This window comes from Panthera uncia (assembly GCF_023721935.1).
Source record: "Panthera uncia isolate 11264 chromosome C1 unlocalized genomic scaffold, Puncia_PCG_1.0 HiC_scaffold_3, whole genome shotgun sequence".
Classification (NCBI taxonomy): domain Eukaryota; kingdom Metazoa; phylum Chordata; class Mammalia; order Carnivora; family Felidae; genus Panthera; species Panthera uncia.
The window spans coordinates 92,865,359-92,884,341 of record NW_026057584.1 but is presented as its reverse complement, the minus strand read 5'-3'; the positions used below and the strand labels follow the sequence as shown (position 1 = coordinate 92,884,341).

The 18,983-nt window shown below is 39.1% G+C and overlaps 1 protein-coding gene across 17 annotated transcripts in view; it reads left to right on the top strand.

The window, feature by feature from the left end:
- Nucleotides 1-17,195, top strand: part of R3HDM1 (R3H domain containing 1) — a 205,344-nt gene extending 188,149 nt beyond the window's left edge. For all 17 annotated transcript variants that reach the window (XM_049615699.1, XM_049615700.1, XM_049615695.1 and 14 more), the window contains 5 exons: nt 1,901-2,073; nt 10,482-10,626; nt 14,511-14,593; nt 15,051-15,135; nt 15,850-17,195. In XM_049615699.1, coding sequence (XP_049471656.1) covers nt 1,901-2,073; nt 10,482-10,626; nt 14,511-14,593; nt 15,051-15,135; nt 15,850-16,211 — 848 coding nt within the window. In that variant the 3' untranslated portion in view covers nt 16,212-17,195. The remainder of the gene's footprint in view (nt 1-1,900; nt 2,074-10,481; nt 10,627-14,510; nt 14,594-15,050; nt 15,136-15,849) is intronic.
- Nucleotides 17,196-18,983: the final 1,788 nt, after the last annotated feature.

Below are 18,983 nucleotides of genomic sequence, written 5' to 3'. Positions count from 1 at the left end.
CAACTGCCTACTGGACATCCCTGCCCTGTTGTATCAAAGGCACTTTAGATTTACTAGTTCTCCCTCTTCCTGCATTCTTTATCTCACCTTCTCTCTAGGGACCAGATTAGTTTTCAAAGTCGTAATCAACTCTCTTCTGTTCCCTCTTTTCACATTCATGCTGTTACCATTTCCTCAAATCTCCTACCGTCTTTCCGTCCTTCTTTCCTTCCCCACTGCTGCCATTCTCGTTCAGTTCTTCTCACATCTTATTTGCAACAATCTCTTCAGTGTGTTGCTGATTTCATGATTCCCCCACACCCAACTTAACTCCTCCCCAACACATAGCAACACACATGCACACTCACACGTACACACACTGTTCAAGAAATATTTTCCTGCGGGGCGCCTGGGTGGCTCAGTCGATTAAGCGGCCAACTTCAGCTCAGGTCATGATCTCACGGTCCGTGAGTTCGAGCCCCACGTCGGGCTCTGTGCTGACAGCTCAGAGCCTGGAGCCTGTTTCAGATTCTGTGTCTCCCTCTCTCTGACCCTCTCCCGTTCATGCTCTGTCTCTCTCTGTCTCAAAAATAAATAAACGTTAAAAAAAAAATTTTTTTTTTTAAAAAGAAATATTTTCCTGAAACAAAAAGTCCCTTTATGTCATTCCTCTGAATCAGAAATGTACATGGATGGATTCTCCATCTAAACTCCCTACCAAGTAAGCCTCCTATTTATACTTACATGTTCAGGTCATACAAAACTATGCTTCCAGAATGCACCATACTATTTCATGGCAAAGATATTTTTTTATCAGTTCCTCCCTTTGCTTGGAATGCCCCTCTACTGTCTGTTTGCGAGAATCCTGCTTGTCCTTAAAGTTTGTCTCAAAAATCACATCTTCTGCAAAGTCTTGTCTAGTACTCACAACACGGTTTGTTGCTTTTTTCTGCTTCTATAGTGTCTTAAACTATCCTTTGTCATGACACCATCTTTTATTATAATGATTTCTTAACATATGTAATCTCTGAGAAAGAGAGAAAACCATAAATGGTTATCAAATAAATAATAGTGTGCATCCAAGATGGGCTGCTGTGGTTGAGGAGAACTTGGAGGTGTCCCTAAGCAGTCAGCCCTCTCTAGTTTGCTTAGCCAGTCAGGTTGGTTCTCTTTCTGGGGAACTGGAAACTACCATTTTGGTTACTGCAGTGCAAGTTGTGGCCCTGGGGGCATAAGAATCCTGCCTTACCTTACACTGAGTGCATGCCTCAGGTGCATACCTTAGGTGCATGCCTAATACTAGCTGTGCTGCAGACTAGTACACGAGAGAAATAAGTCAAACAAAGAGACATACAGTAATCTGCTTATCTCTACTGTATAATTAACTGTTTATACATACATGTGATCATCACGGCTTTTTAAAGTTAGCCAAGGAGGTCTTCCTAGCTGCCTTTTTCAGATAAGAACATACAATAAAAGAGTTAAGTAACTTCCCCAGAGTCAAGCATTTCAGAGTACAAAAATTGGGCTTTCTGATTCCCACATGGCAAACTTTTTCTTTTCTGTGTATTTAAAGTAATGCCAGTTTTAAAATTAATCCATTTTAGCAATCAGTCACTTTTATAGATATCTCACTTATGCTATACTCTACTAGGTTCTGTAGTAGGTAATTGGACTTTCCTAAGTATGGACCTGTTATTTTTAGAATAACTGAGATGTTTAGGCCTACAGAATCCCATTTTAATGCCTTTTTAAACACACAACACTTGTGGCATGAAGTTCCAGGGCTTAAATATGACTTGTATATATGATAATAAAGTTTTGCTCAGAAATGTAAAATTATTGGCATTTTCTTAGTGTTTAAAGCTACCAGCTAGTTGGTACAGTCTACTGATTGCAGTGTCCCAACTCTGATTTCCAGCTGTGCCACCTCCGCCCCCTGGTGGAGGAATGGTGATGATGCAGCTCAATGTACCAAGCAATCCACAATCTCGGGCCCACTCACCCCCACAGTGGAAACAAAACAAATATTACTGTGATCACCAGAGAGGACAGAAGTGTGTGGAATTTAGCAATGTAGACAATATTGTTCAGGTAAGGTACTTCTTTTGTTTATTATAATTTTAAAACTTTCAACATTTGGGGCACCTGGGTGACTCAGTCATTTAAGTGTCTGACACTTGGTTTCAACTCAGGTCCTGGTCTCAACGTTTGTGGGTTCGAGCCTTGCGTCAGACTCTGCACGGCTTGGATTCTCTCTTTCTGCCCATTCACTGCTCACCTACGTGCATGCACACACTCTCAAATAAACTAAAAAAAAAAAAAAAGCATTTGGGGTGCCTGGGTGGCTCAATCAGTTGAGCGTCAGACTTCAGCTCAGCTCATGATCTCATAGTACATGAGTTTGAGCCCCCCATTAGGCTCTCTACTGTCAGCACAGAGCCTGCTTTGGATCCTCTGCCCTCCTCTTTCTGTGCCCCTTCCCCATTTGTGTTCTTTCAAAAATAAGTAAACATTAACAAAACATAAAGAAAATAAAAATCTTTAAACAATTTAGTCACATAAGATTGACCTTACAAGGCTTTGCTTTGAATTTGACATCTTCTCAAATGGGTAAAGAAGTTTGAACATTCTGTGTAGCCACACTGTTGCTTTCAATATGGAAATACTATTTTTCAACTTTTGCATATTTAAAATGTTTTAATTTTAAAAATCAGAAGATATACTAGATATAAAATTTGGTAAAGAAAGTTAAGTCCTTTTCCTACCTTTTCCATTGAACTGTTAGTGTAATCAGAAGGTAGATGCAGAACGCTCTAATTTTTTTTTTAATTTTTTTAATGTTTATTTTTGAGAGAGAGAGAGAGACAGACAGACAGTGTGAGCAGGGGAGGGGCAGAGAGAGAGACACACACAAAATCTGAAGCAAGCTCCAGGCTCTAAGCTGTCAGCACAGAGCCCGATACGGGGCTCAAACCCACAAACTGTGAGATCATTACCTGAGCTGAAGTCGGACACTCAACCAACTGAGCCACCCAGGCACCCCGGAACACTCTTTATTGTAGAAGAAATTCAGTTAATAAATGTAAAAGCAATAGTAGAATTTAAAAATCACCATTTTGAAATCTCACTGAAATAATGGATCATAAAGAAAATCATCAGCAAATGTCAAGAACATTATGAAAAGCTTTATGGGGGAATTTAAAATGGGTAGATTAGGGACACCTGGGTGGCTCAGTCAGTTAATCATCTGGCTCTTGATTTCTGCTCAGGTCATGATCTTAATGTTTGTGAGATGGAGTCCCTGGTCAGGCTCTGTGCTGACAGGGAAGATTTTCTCTCTTTCTCTCTGCCCCTCTCCCATGTGCACACACCCTCTCTCTCAGACTCTACAGAATTCTCTCTCCCTCTCTCTCTGCCACTTCCCATGTGCATGCTCTCTCATGCTCTCTCTCTCTCTCAAAATAAACATTAAAAAAAATTTTAAAGATAAACAAATATTTCAAGGCACATGATTAAATCATGGCAGAATAAAAAGGGCAAAGGTCATTTATAGGCTAATTCACAAACTGTAAATGCCCAATGACCATTAATCAGAGGAGAATACAAAAATATTTTTTATTTATGTAATTAGGAAAATTTAGGAAGACTCATAATTTTCAGTATGGGCAGAGATTTCCAGTTACAAACTCTCTTGTTCATTCTCAGTGGTACTACAAATTCATAGAACTCTTTTTGGAGTGCAGTTTAGTGACAAAAATAATCCAATTAAAAATTGGGTAGAAGACTTCAAATAGCATTTTTCCAAAGAAGACATACAGATAGCCAACAAACAAATGAAAAGATGCTCAACATCACTCATCAAGGAAATTAAAACCACAATGGGATATCCCTTTACACCTGTCAGAATGGCTAAAACCAAATGACAAGAAATAGCAAGTATTGGTGAGAATGTGGAGAAAAAAGAACCCATGTGCACTATAGGTACAATGCACACTGGTGCAGCCACTGTGGAAAACAGTATGGACTTTCCTCAAAATATTAAAAATAGAAATACCATGTGATCCAGTAATTGTACTGGATATTTATCCAAGGAAAATTAAAACACTAATTCAAAAAAAATTAAGTGGCCCTATGTTTATTGCAGCATTATTTACAATAGCCAAGATATGGAAGCAACCTAAGTGTACACTGATAGATGAAAGAAAGATAAGGAGAATGTGGTATGTATAAATAATGAAATATTACTCAACCATAAAAAAGGATGAGATCTTACCATTTGCAACAACATGGATGGACCTAGAGGGTATTATGCTAGGTGAAATAAGTCAGACTGAGAAAGATAAATACCATATGATTTCATTCATATGTAAAATCTAAAAAACAAAAACAAAAAAATGATAAAAGCAGAATCAGACCTATAAATACAAAGAACAAACTGCTGGTTGCCAGAGGGAAGGGAAATGGACAAAATAGATGAAAGAGAGTGGGGGATACAGGTTTCCACCTATGCAATGAACAATTCACAGGGATCAAGGTCACAGCATAAGGAATATAGTCAGTGATACTGTAATAGCATCATATGCTGACAGATGGTAGCTATACTTATGGTGAGAATAGCATGACGTATAGACAAGTTGCATCACTGGGTTGTACACCTGAAACTGCCAACTATACTCAAATTTTAAAAAATTTTAATGTTGAACAAATCCATGAGTTATACTGATTTAAATGAATAAATGGGAGGAAAAATGAAGTTCTTTTTTTACAGTGAAATATGAACTAGTAAATATGATGGAATTAGAAGATCACCACCTGGAAACCAGGAAGTAAGAATCATCACTAGAGCAGAGAGGATTCTAGGAAAGTGGCAGAGTAGGAAGCATCAGGAGTCCATCTCTCCACCTAGAAATAATTATACTGGCAGAATCTGATGTAACAGTTTTGTTGCTTTAGAATCTATTGAAGGCTTGCAACTGCCAGGGGAAAGCTTGGGTGATAAATTGAACTTAATTTCAGTCAGTTTCAGCTTTTAGCACAGTAGCAACTACCCATCCTTACCCCCAACCCCTAGGAGGCAACTGTGCATGTTTTTTACTAGAGCAGCTGACAGGAGCCAGGGTGGGCAAAAAAGGACCCTGTCCTCCAAATACAAGGCATTTATATTCTGATCATGGGTTTCTGCTTCTGATCACAGAGGTGCAGACAAACAGGCAATAACCATTGTTATACCTTCCCACATTGCTGCAAATCTCTCCCCCGACACTTCTAGGGGACTTAAAGTGCTGGTACCCTGTCTTTCCTCCTTTCATTTTTCTCTTTGAATCGTTTTTGGGAGCCAAACAGTAAGGACTAAGACATTCAAAAGCAACTGAATATATGGGGTACATGCCCAGGAAAAGGCACAGGCCAAACACTGAGAAGTCCTTAAGGTTATACCTCAGACTGATCTTTGACACAAAGACAGCCTGCAACAGTCAATAAGCAAAAACCAGAAAAACAACAAAACGCAATAAACCCTGGGAAGGGGGTTGAATCTGATTTACAGTTACCACACTATCAGATTCAAACGTCCAGTTTTCAACAAAGAGTCACAAGGCATGCAGAGAAACAGGTCAGTATTGCCCATTCAGAGGAAGAAAATCAACATAAATTGTCTTTGAAAAAGACCTGATGACAGATAATTTTTAAAAAAAAATTTTTTTTGAAATTTAAGGGGCACCTAGGTGACTCAGTCAGTTAAGCATCCAACTTCAGCCCAGGTCATGATCCCATGGTTCGTGAGTTCAAGCCCCACGTCAGGCTCTGTGCTGACAGCTTGGACCCTGGAGCCTGCTTGGATTCTGTGTGTACCTCTCTCTCTGCCCCTCCCCAGCTCATGTTCGCACTCTGTCTCTGTCAAAAATAAATAAACCTAATAAAAAAATAAATAAAAATTAAAAAAAAAAAAAGACCTGATGGCAGATCTCCCAGACAAAAGCCTTAAAACAACTGTCTTCAGGCTGCTCAAAGAACTGCAGGAAGATGTGGAGAAAGACAAGAAAACAATAAACAAAATGTAAATATCAATAAAGAGATAGAAAACCTAGAAAACGCCAGAAATTCTAGAGCTGAAAATATAATAACTGAAATGAAAGTTCCCTGGAGGAATTCAGTGGCAGATGTGAGGCGGCAGAAGAAAGAATCCAAGAACTTGAAGAAAGGACAGTGGAAATTGTCAAGTCTGAGGAACAGACAAACCAGAATGAAGAAAAGTGAACAAAGCCTAAGGGACCTGTGATACACCATCAAGTTGACCAACAAACATATTGTGGTTGTCATGGAGGGAAAAGAGAATATTTGAAGACATAATGGTTGAAAACTTACCACATTTGATTAAAGACATGAATATAAACATCAAGCATTGTGATGAACTCTAGGTAAGAACTCCAAAATACCCACTCTGAGACACAATATAATCAGTCTTTCAGAGGACAAAGAGTATTAAAAGCAGGAAAGACACAACTCGTCACATACAAGGAATCCTCAAAAAGATTATCAGCAGAGTTCTCATCAGAAACTGGAGGCTAATATATTCAAATATATTCAAATATTCAATATATTCAATTTGCTGGCCAATATATTCAAAGTGCTAAAAGAAAAAAAACAATGTTAACGAATCCAGTATCTGGTAAAAACTGCCTTTCAAAAGTGAGGTAGAGGGCTCCTGGGTGGCTCAGTCAGTGAAGCAGCTGACTTGACTTTGGCTCAGGTCATGATCTCACAGTTAGTGACACTGAGCCCCACGATGGGCTCTATGCTGACAGCTCATAGCCTGCTTGGGATTCTCTCCCTCTGTCTCTCTGCCCCTCCCCCACTCAATCTTGCTCTCTCAGCTCTCTCTCAAAATAAATAAATAAATGAATTTTAAAAACAAAATAAAAGGTAGAAATTAAAATTCCCAGATAAACAAAAAACAGAGATGGGCCCTGCAAGAAATTCTCAAAAGAGTCCTGCAGGGTAAAGTAGAAAGAACATTGGACAGCAAGACAAAGCTATATAAAGAAATAAAGTTCTCAAGTTAAATACATGAGCAATTATAAAAGCTAGTAGTATTGTGCCAGTGGTCCATAACTCTACTTTTTACTTTCTACGTGATTTGAGAGATGAATGCACTTAAGTATTTTTTTATAAACAATATCTAAAAGGTAGTGTTCTAGCTTTGATTTGTAACTCCAAATTTTGTTTTCTATATAATTTAAGAGTCTCATGCACTTAAAAGAATTACTAGTGGGGCACCTGGGTGGCTCAGTCAGTTAAGCATCCGACTTTGACTCAGGTCATGATCTTGCAGTCTGTGAGTTTGAGCCCCGTGTCAGACTCTGTACTGACAGTTCAGAGCCAGGAGCCTGCTTCAGATTCTACATCTCCCTCTCTCTGCTCCTCTCCTGCTTGCATGCATGTGCACACTCTCTCTCTCTTGTGCACGCGTGTGCTCTCTCTCTCTCTCTCTCTCTCCCCCAAAGATAAATAAACATTGAAAAAAAAAGGAATTACTACTTTATGTTTTGGGGCACACAATATATAAAGATCTACTTTTATGTCATAAGCAACCAAAAGAGGTGGGGACAGAGATATAAAGAAGCAGAGTTTTTGTGTATAATTGAAGTTAAGCTAATACAAATTCAAAGTAGAGTGTTATAACTTTAGGATGTTAGGTGTAATGCCTAAGGTAAACACAAAGGAAAATGCTAGGGAATATATACAAAAGGAAATGAGAAAGAAATTTAAACATTTAACTACAAAAAAAAAGAGTATGCAGGGGGGCGCCTGGGTGGCTCAGTTGGTTAAGCGTCCAACTTTGGCTCAGGTCATGATCTCACGGTTCGTGGGTTCGAGCCCCATGTCAGGCTCTGTGCAGACACGCTCAGTGGAGCCTGCTTCCAATTCTCTGTCTCCCTCTGTCTCTCTCGAAAACAAAATAAAACACAAAAAAAATTTTTTTTTTAAAAATGGAGTATGCGGGAAATGAGGGGTAAGAAGGAAGCTATAAGGCATATAGAAAATGGCAAAATGACATTGGCAAGGCCCTCTTTATCAGTTATTTTAACTATAAAGACAGATTGGCAGAATGGATAAAAACACTTGATCTTGGGGCGCCTGGGTGGCGCAGTCGGTTAAGTGTCCGACTTCAGCCAGGTCACGATCTCGCGGTCCGTGAGTTCAAGCCCCGCGTCGGGCTCTGGGCTGATGGCTCGGAGCCTGGAGCCTGTTTCCGATTCAGTGTCTCCCTCTCTCTCTGCCCCTCCCCCGTTCATGCTCTGTCTCTCTCTGTCCCAAAAATAAATAAAAAACGTTGAAAAAAAAAATTAAAAAAAAAAAAAAACACTTGGTCTAAGAGACTCCCTTTAGGTCCAAAGACACAAATGAATTGAAAGTGACAAGATGCAAAAATACAGTCCATGAAAATAGCATGCAAAAGAGAGTAGGTAGGGGTAGTTATGTTAATATTAGATAAAATAAGACTTTAGATCCAAAAAATTTTCTAGATACAAAAGTTCAATACAGTAAGAAGATATAATAATTACAAACCTGATTGTATAAACCTAATAATTACTTACCTGATAACAGACCATCAAGTAATAGTTGGAAACTTTAACACTCCACTCTCAATAATGGATACAACAACCAGGCAAGAGTTAAGTAAGAAAATAGAGAACTTAAACACAAAAAAACAATTAGATCTAACACATACAAAGAGCATTCTACCTACACATCTGGTCACTTGTGAACACTGTATACATTCTTCTTGTGCACATGGGACATATTCTTGGATAGACCATATCCAAGGCCAAAATTCAATCTCAGTAGATTTTAAAAGGTAGATATGAGCCAACATTGTACTGGGAGTTCTACCTGGAGCTGTTAGGCAAAAAAAAGATATAAAAGGCATTCAAATTGGGAGAGGAAGTAGTAAAATTCTGTTTACAGATAATATGCTTTCCCCCTAATACTATAACTAGAAAGGAAAAAATAGTAATTTTACATTGAAGAAACCTGGCAGACACCACCTTACAAGTGATGGAAGTAAGCATCACCAGTACTGTGTCAACACATGGACCTCAGGTTCCCTCTTACATGATGCATTGAGAAGGGCACAGCATCACTTTCCTAGTACTCCTTCCCCAAATGTATCTTGTGAATTTGGGGATGAGGAAGTAGCAGGAAAAGCCAAATTGAGGGACATTTTACAAAATAACTGATCTTCAAAATGACCTTCAGAAACTGATCTTCAAAAATGTCAAAGTCATGAAAGAGAAAAAAGACTGAGGCTCTGCTCCAGATTTAAAAAGATGAAAGAGAGGTGACAACTAAATGCAACATTTGATTCTGGACTAGAAGCGGAAATGTTTTCTTTTTTCTTTCTTTTTTTTTTTTTTTCTGTAAACTATGTTAGTAGGACAATTGGTGAAATTTGAATAAACTCTATAGATTATATAATCTTACTGTGTTATTAATTGCCTGATTTTGATAATTCTTTTTTTTTTTCCAAGGGCTTTTCTTAGAAACTTCTTTATTTCAATTGTTAGAAACCTCTTTATTTCAAGTGTTCTTAAACACTCTACTACATATATTACAGAATAGGATCACTTTTATATAGATTTGATGATTCTACTGTGGCTATTTATGTAAGAAAATATCCTTGTTTTTAGGAAAAAGACACTAAATTAGTTATTTTGGGATGAAGTATCGTGAACAACTCATTCTCAAATAGTTTGGGAAAAAATAACAGTATATACAGAGAAAGAGATAAAGATTTAAAAAACATGCAGAGAGAGATTTATATAAAAACATAAGAATATGGGAAATCCGAGAATTCTTTGTATTATTTTTGGTAACTGTTCTTTAGGGATGAATTGTTTAAAAAGGAAATGCTAAACAGTTAACATGAAAACAAAACAAGAATGAGATAGGGGCACCTGGGTGGCTCCGTTGGTTAAGCTGCTGACTTCAGCTCAGGTCATGATCTTGCACTCCGTGAGTTCAAGCCCCATATCGGGCTCTGTGCTGACAGCTCAGAGCCTGGAGCCTGCTTCAGATTCTTGTGTCTCCTCCTCTCTCTGCCCCTCTGCCTCTCATGCTGTCTCTCTGTCTCTGTCAAAAATAAATAAATATTTTTTAAAAATTAAAAAAAAAAAAGAATGAGATAAATGTGTATTTTTTCTCATGGAAAAGTATCTCCAATATGATTGTCCAGGTACAAAAGCAAGATTAAAAAGTAGGATGTGTAGTCTACTTCCATTTTTATAAAACATAGACATATGGGTGCATACATTTGGGCATAGAAACAATCTGTTACTGGTACTTACCTTTGGGAGTTGAAAACTATAAATTTTCATGTTTTAACTCTTAACAATAACAAGTATATATTTGTAATCAGAAAAAAATTAAAAATTTTGTTCAAAAGCTAATTTGCCAAATTGTGACTAAAATGCTGACCAGTTTTTTTGATGTGATTACAGCACAGCCCTCAACTCAGTAGTCCCATTGTTTCACCAGCTCAGTCGCCAGCACCAGCGCAGCTGACCACCCTGAAAACTGTCCGTCCTTCTGGACCACCCCTTTCCATCATACCTCAGTTTTCTAGACCTTTTGTTCCAGGGCAAGGTAAGTGCTTGAAATTAGTCACAGCCTCAGAGTTGTAGGACATCCCTTCCCCTGGATGATGTATGCAATTGTCGAATCACTGTATTATACACCTGACACTGATGTAACACTGTATGTTAACTATACTGGAATTATTTTTTTTTTTTTTTAATTAAAAATAAGACATCCCTTCTCAATCACTTTGTGATTTCCTTTGGTACTGCTTTCAGTTCTCCACAGGACTGCATTTTGACCTCCACCCAGGCATATTTATTACTATATATTCTCCTAACCTTAATGTTTCATCACTAGTTAATAATTACTAACTTAGTAATTCCTTCCATTCAGTAATTCTTTATGTGATATAGTTAAAGTGACCTTAACTTATTATCCTTAGACTCCATTTCTCTGTAGTAGTAATATGCAATGCTATAAACTTGTTCTTTATTTCTAATACCTATATTACAGTAGCATATATCAAGAGTTTATTCAAAAATGTATTCAACAGTTTTTGAGGCCTTACTGTGACCCTGACATACAAAAACGAATAAGGTAAAGTCCTCTTCCTCACCGACCCTCGGTCTAATTGGAGGAACAGACCACAAATGGATGATTATAGAATAATATTTTTGGAATTTGTCCTAAGCATAATGCACACAATGATTTATCCACAGAAGAGTTTGGTGTATAGCAGAAAAAATGCAAAACAACCTAAATGTCTTATCAGTAAGGATTAGAGTATATCTATATAGGGAATACTAAGTAGTTATCCAAAAAATATGTTTTAAAGAATCATTGAAAGAAGAAATACAGTACAGTGAATGATTTTAAAAAACATGTTACATGAAGAGGAGTGGTGGTAGATACACACTTCAAGTTATGGAATGAGTAAGTCACAGGCATGGGGAGTATAATATAGGGAATATATTCAATGGTATTATAATGGCATTGTATGGTGACAGATGGTAGGTACACTTGTGGTGAGCATAGCATAACATCTAACTTGTCCGGTCACTGTGTTGTACACCTGAAACTAATGTAACATTGTATATCAACTGTACTTCCATCTATTTATTTTGCAGGAGAGTGCAAGCAAGGGAGGGGGTTACTGGAGAGATGTCTAGTAAGCCTTTGAAAAGGTGCTCAACATCATCCATTAATTATTAGGGAAAGGAATATTAAAATCTGAATGAAATATCACTTTGACCCCACTAGAATGGCTATAATCAAAAAGATTAACACCACTGAATGTAGGTGAAGTTACAGATCAGCTAGAATTCTTGCACATTGGTGTGGAGGAGTAAAATGATAAAACCATTTTGGAAAAAAGATTTGAGTTTCTTACAAAATTAATCACTTACCTTGCAATGCAGCAATTCCACTCCTAGGTATTTACCCAAGAGAAATGAAAATATAAATATGTAGACTTGTACAGCAAATTATATAACAACTTTATTTTATTATAATCACCCAAACTGGACATAACCCAAATGTCCACCAACAAGAGACTAGATATACAGATTGTAATGGATCCTTACAATGGAATACTATTGAACAACATGAATGAACAAGGCAGACTGATCTGCAACAACATGGATTAATTTCAGAGTCATTATGTTAAGCAAAAAACAAGCCAGACACAAAGACATACTATATTATTCTAATTAAATGAAATCCAGTTATAGGCTAACTAAGGTATGATGTTAGAAACCACATAGTCATGTGGATGGGATATGGACTTGACTGGTAAGGAGCTTGAGGGCACTTTTCAGGGGATGGAAATGTTCATTGTCTTTTTGGATTTTGATTACATGAACTTTACAATTGTTGGAATTCATCAAACACTAAAGATGTGCATTTTATTTTATATAAATTATATCTAACTTTTTTTAAATATTTATAGAACACACAGAACAAAGACTGAAAAGATACACACCAAAATGTTAGAAGTGATGGAATTACTAGAATGGTTTTTATTTTCTCTTTTGTAATTGTTTCCAGGTTTTCTACAAAGCCACGTACTTTAATAATCTAGAAAAATAAAACATAAAAAGTGAATTGAAAGGGCGACTGGGTGGCTCAGTTGGTTAATCGTCTGACTTTGGCTCAGGTCGTTATCTCATGGATCCTGAGTTAAAGCCCCACATCGGTTCTGTGCTGACAGCTCAGAGCCTGGAGCCTGCTTCCAATTCTGTGTCTCCCTCTCTCTCTGCCCCTCCCCCACACACACTCTGTTTCTCTCTCTCTCTCTTTCTCTCAAAAATAAATAAACATTTGAAAAAAAATTTTTAAGTTCATTGAAATAGTGTGTGGTCGGGGCGCCTGGGTGGCTCAGTCGGTTAAGCGTCCGACTTCGGCTCAGGTCACGATCTCGCAGTCCATGGGTTCGAGCCCCGCGTCGGGCTCTGGGCTGATGGCTCAGAGCCTGGAGCCTGCTTCCGATTCTGTGTCTCCCTCTCTCTCTGCCCTTCCCCCGTTCGTGCTCTGTCTCTCTCTGTCTCAAAAATAAATAAACGTTATAAAAAAAAAAAAATTAAAAAAAAAAAAAAAAGAAATAGTGTGTGGCAATAGTGTGATACTGGGATGCCTGTTCTAGGAGGAACATACAGCATGGCCTGTATGGAGGAGTCTTTGATTATTGCTGTCTACAGCTCATCTCCATAATGGAAAAGAATACTGCTCCACCGGCCTAAACTTAACTCTGACTTTCTTGCAGCTGTTCTTTATACATCTTCGTGCTTTGCATTGTATCTCTGATCTCAGTGCTAAGCCTCCATGCCATATCTGCCCTTCACATGGTGCTTGGGAAGGAGCAAGTCTGTCATGGGTGTGTCCTGCAGGGAGCTGCCCTCGCACCTTCACACTGTTCGTCAGATTAGAGCTCTGTGGAGTAGGGAGAAGTCCACAATGTGCTTTTCTCTGTTATCAAGCTTTCAGGAGAAGGGATGTATGATTCCCTGAAGTGCTTTCTTGGCACCTGTGCATAATCCCCCTCCAAACCCAGAATGTGCTGAATAGGGGAACTTACGGGTAAAATAAAATGAGGATATTAACAAATGAAAACATTATTCTCCAGGAGAATGTCTTTGCAGTCAGCATTTATTAAGCCCTTTAAAGAGTGTTTAAGAGCAGACCCAAGACCTAAAATGTAAATATACCCTTTGGTTAACACCATAAAAATGTTTGTAATGGGTGCCTGGCTGGCTCAGTCAAAAGAGCATGCAACTCTTGAACTCAGGGTCATGAGATTACAATGGGTGTAGAGAAAAGTTTGCAATGAGAATATATAAATGTATATATGCATATATTTATAGTAATTAATAGTGATTTGGGGAGGGGTGCCTGGCTGGCTCAGTCAGTAGAGCATGTGACTCTTGATGTCGGAGTTGTGGGTTCCAGCCCCACAATGAGTGCAGAGATTACTTAAAAAATTAAAAATCTTTAAAAAAAAAAAAAATAGTGACTTTGGGAAGATAAACTTAATGTTTTTCCTTCTCTTCAAATGTAAGTCATATTAATTTTTAATCATCATAGAAAACATGGATTTTAGCATCTCACATGGGTGGAAATGGGTATTACAGTTCTTCTGGAATGTTAAGGTATAAATAGGTTAAGGTAAATGAAGCTTCCCTCCTTCCTATTCCCCGTCTTCCCAGTTCCTACCTCCTACTTTCTTCATAACCACTGTTATTAGTCCTTACTCCTTTCAGAAGTTTACCCTTCGTCTTGAAAGGGAAGATGGAAACTTAAATTCTTTTTTAAAATGTCAGTACCTACACTTTTTTAATCTACCAAATGTGTTTTCCCTACTCATGTTAACTATTTTGGACAATTTAGAAAACTTAGGGAAGTACTTTTAGAACTGAGCAGAAAACAATGTAAAAGTTTTTTTAATTGACTTTCAGGAGATGCCAGATACCCATTACTTGGCCAGCCTCTGCAGTACAACCCTCCTGCTGTTCTGCACGGACACATTCCAACCCAACAGGTATGAAAGCTGTCTGGCGGCCTAGGCTTTGTTGGCAGGACGTCATAGCTCCTTTGCACAGAGTGTGGGGGTCCTGGGCCCACCTGCTGGCAGTTCACAAGAAGTCCTCTGTACCACAGCCAGCTGACTTATCGATGTTGTCCCATTGAGTCTGGCCACACAGAGAGCAGACAAGGAAGAAGGTGGTTTGCTGTTTGGCTAAGCGATCAGTGCTATCCCAAAGTGGGAGGGGCGGGGGGGCTGGGGCCACAAGCTGGGGCCTTGCTTATGAAAGACAGCAAATGACTGGTTATAGTGAGGAACAGAAGTGCCATTGCCACCCGGTCTTTGGATTGGATTTTTTTCTGCTAAAGTACAGAGCCCAGACTGGGTATGTTTAAGGGTTAAGTGTTTAAACATTACAGACCTATTTTTCAGCACTATTAACCTTATTTCTCATCTGTTTGTGGGTTTTCAGGGTCAGTCTGGCAACAGGCATGGAAATCGAGGAAGGAAACAAGCTAAAAAAGCTGCATCCACTGACCTTGGTGCAGGAGAGCCAGGTGTGTCCCTGAGAGGCAATTAGATGTTGTTCTACAAACTGTCAACCAGTTCAACAGTCTTTAGACAAAAATGGGTTTTCCTCCCCTAAAGTCCTGCACATTACAGGAAATTATGTCATCTGTAATGTAGGGCTCTTAACTATATTCTTGTAATTGTCTCATTTCACAGTGCAACTATAGGTGGATTTAGTAGGGATGAAGGGACCAAAGGGAAAAGTTATGTGTGAAAGGAACAGATAGAATGATATTCTTTGCCTGTGTGTTTTTGGAAAAAGGAAGTAGTCCTTACACCCATGCAGAGATAGTCTGATGAACAAAAACTGCCTTTCTGTGGCAGAGTGCTTTCAATGTGTACTCAACAGCCTTGGGTCATTATGACAAGGGCTGTTATCTTTATTTTACAGTGGGGCCATGAAGTTCAGGAGACCGCTCAAGATAACACACCTAACTTAGAGAAGCCACTATACAATGGTGTGTTTTCTATGCATAGCTTTCAGTGAAGACCAAGATGGGTAGTTTAGTACCATTAGCTCTGCACCCCTTGCCTAAGGGGTAAGTAGGAATGATTTTTTAAATGGCCATAATTATAGTTTTGTGGGTTTGAATGGTTTTACAAAATCCCGTTCATTTCTTATGTCATATTTGGGTCTTCGGTACTTTCTGCCCACCATTTTGGTAACAGGGATTATTAATTCTATACCGTTTCCATTCTAGTTGTTGGGAAGGTCTTGGAAATTACTGAACTCCCTGATGGAATAACTCGCATGGAAGCCGAGAAGCTTTTTGGGGAACTCTTTAAAATTGGTGCCAAGATCCGGTGGCTCCGAGACCCTCAATCCCAGCCCCAGCTGCGTCGTCACCCCCTCTGCTGTGGCAGCGGGGACAACACTGTCAATCCTGAACGCTCTAAACCCAGTGACTTGGCCTCCACTTACACCGTCTTAGCCACATTCCCCTCCATTTCAGCTGCACAGAATGCATTGAAGAAACAAATTAACTCAGTTAACAAGTTTAAGCTGAGAACGAGCAAGAAGCACTATGACTTCCACATTCTGGAAAGGGCGAGTTCTCAGTAACAGCCACCTTGGACCCTTGGCCTTTATGATTCCCCTGTCCTCACCCATCTTTAATTGGCTTGGTTTTTGGAGCTTCTGTTAACATGATAGAGACTCCTAGGACGTGTGGTCATGGCGTTATAGCTTTTGAAGACAGGCCAGTGATCCAGCAAAGGGGGGAAATTACACATTTCACTCCAAATGACTGTAGGAATCCACATCGGAATGATCCAGAGTTAGCAGCTTTTTCCGAGGAAATGCTGTTCAAATGCCTCCTAACTTTTATAGTTATTTTGTTTTATATTTCTGAATTCTTGTATCAGATCCAGAGCTCTATTGTACAGCAAATTATTCTTCAAAATGATTACAACCAGTTGCAACCTGTATTTCTTTTTTGCAGCCAGCACAATGTGACCCAACAGAGAATTTGGGGGAAAAAGAATGCAGGAATGGAATAACCAAGTCAAAACCTTGTACTATCTTCTTGGGGGGCTGGACGGTGACTAAGGAGAGCCCACAAATAGACCATTACTCTTTCCCTGTATCTTTAAACACAGAAATAATTTCCAAAAAATACAGAACTCCCTCATAGGGTCCTTTCCTTATTCATTTAGGTAGTATGAACATTAAGTGTAAAGCAAATTATGTTCTTAACACTTCTTAATCAAACCACTTAGATTCAGGGGGGAATAGGAATCATTTTAGGCAGGAAAATACTTCCACTTTTTTTTTTTTAAGTGTCCCTCTGATAACTAAATGCCACTTACTTGCATTCCCCTCGTGAATATTTTGTCACCTAAGGAAATGCATTTGATGAGTGCTGGAAACTTCTTAAGTGGTTTAAAATGTTTTCATTGTTTGCAGCGGATCACTGGACATCAAAGATTCATTGCACTTATGAACAAGGAACCTTTTTTTCATTTTCTGTGTAATTTGCAAGGCTGTACAATGTGTGCTGATGCAAGCCTTTTTCAGTTCAAGAGAATAAATGTTTACAAATACAGACCCATTTTGTCTTTTGTAAATTAAAAACACCTTTTTCAATGAGTATTAGTATGGAAGACCTCCCCCATCTTGAAGACTTCTATTTTAGATTGACAGAAGACAGTAATCCTAATCATTTTACAAAAGTCCTACAAAGCATTGCTTTCTCTGTGGGAGTGATGCCTGTGGGTATGACTCCCATCATTTTGTTCTCTCATAAAGTTAACACCAGTCAATGAAAGACAGTCTTTAGTATGAATACACTTAGAGTCAGGCAGCTAAAAATCAAACATTATGTTTGGTTAGATAAAGAATTTGTGGTTTTAGCCAACATATTGAGCACCCAGTTGTCCAGTTTACCTCAAATGCTTTATAAGAAAACTTTTCCCGGGGCGCCTGGGTGGCGCAGTCGGTTAAGCGTCCGACTTCAGCCAGGTCACGATCTCGCGGTCCGTGAGTTCGAGCCCCGCGTCAGGCTCTGGGCTGATGGCTCGGAGCCTGGAGCCTGTTTCCGATTCTGTGTCTCCCTCTCTCTCTGCCCCTCCCCCGTTCATGCTCTGTCTCTCTCTGTCCCAAAAATAAATAAAAAACGTTGAAAAAAAAATTTAAAAAATAAAATAAAATAAAATAAAAAATAAAAAAAAAAAAAGAAAACTTTTCCCGTTTGCTAGCCAAGCAAAGTCCAACTGTTTGTGAAACCCAAAAGGTGGGGATGTCTGCCGTCTGCAACTTGGCTAGAACCCGGTTTGCTTCCAGCCTAGACTACAGGTTTACTTGGCAACTCAAGAGCAACAGGTGTTACCAGACTGGTGCAGATGTTCACTTGCTCTAAAGCTTCTGCAAAGTCCCCCTTGGTCTCAGGGCACCCGAGGCCTCCCTACAAGCTGGTACGTCCTGATGTTGAATATTGTACTCCTGGGAAAAGTTGGAGCTGCCTTTGAACCATGTCAGATTCAGGAGCCATACCAGAGGGAAAAGTAAGAGTAAGAACTGTGAAAGTCCCTCACTTCCAAGGCCTGTCAAATTTTTATTATTTTTGACTGTAGAGAGTCAAAGAAGGATAGAATACACAATTAGGGCCAGAATAGCAAGAATTATTAATCATACATGGAGATGGTTTAAAAACACCATCTACTCGTTCTCTATTTAACTCCTGCAGTAGGCCTCCTGGTAAACCTTTTTTGTTTACAAAAATAAAAATTGACCTAATTGACAAAGCGTATTAGTTTCAGGTGTACAACATGATTTGATATTTGTATGTACTGCAAAATGACTAGCTAATATCCATCACCTCATATAGTTAGCAATTTTGTGTGTATGAGGAGACTTAAAAATTTTTTTTATTTATTACATTTATTTATTTTTGAGAGACAGACCACAAATGGGGAGGGACAGAGAGAGAAGGAGACAGAATCCGAAGCAGGCTCCAGGCTCTGAGCTGTCAGCACAGAGCCCTACGCGGGGCTCAAACTCACAAACCGTGAGATCATGACATGAGCCAAAGTTGGACACTCAACCAACTGAGCCACCCAGGCGCCCCTGAGAACTTTTTTTTTTTTTTTAACGTTTATTTATTTTTGAGACAGAGACAGAGCATGAATGAGGGAGGGTCAGAGAGAGAGGGAGACACAGAATCTGAAACAGGCTCCAGGCTCTGAGCAGTCAGCACAGAGCCTGACGCGGGGCTCGAACTCACGGACCGCGAGATCGTGACCTGAGCCGAAGTCGGACGCTTAACCGACTGAGCCACACAGGCGCCCCGAGAACTTTTAAAATCTACTCTGTTAGCAACTTTCAAATACACAATAC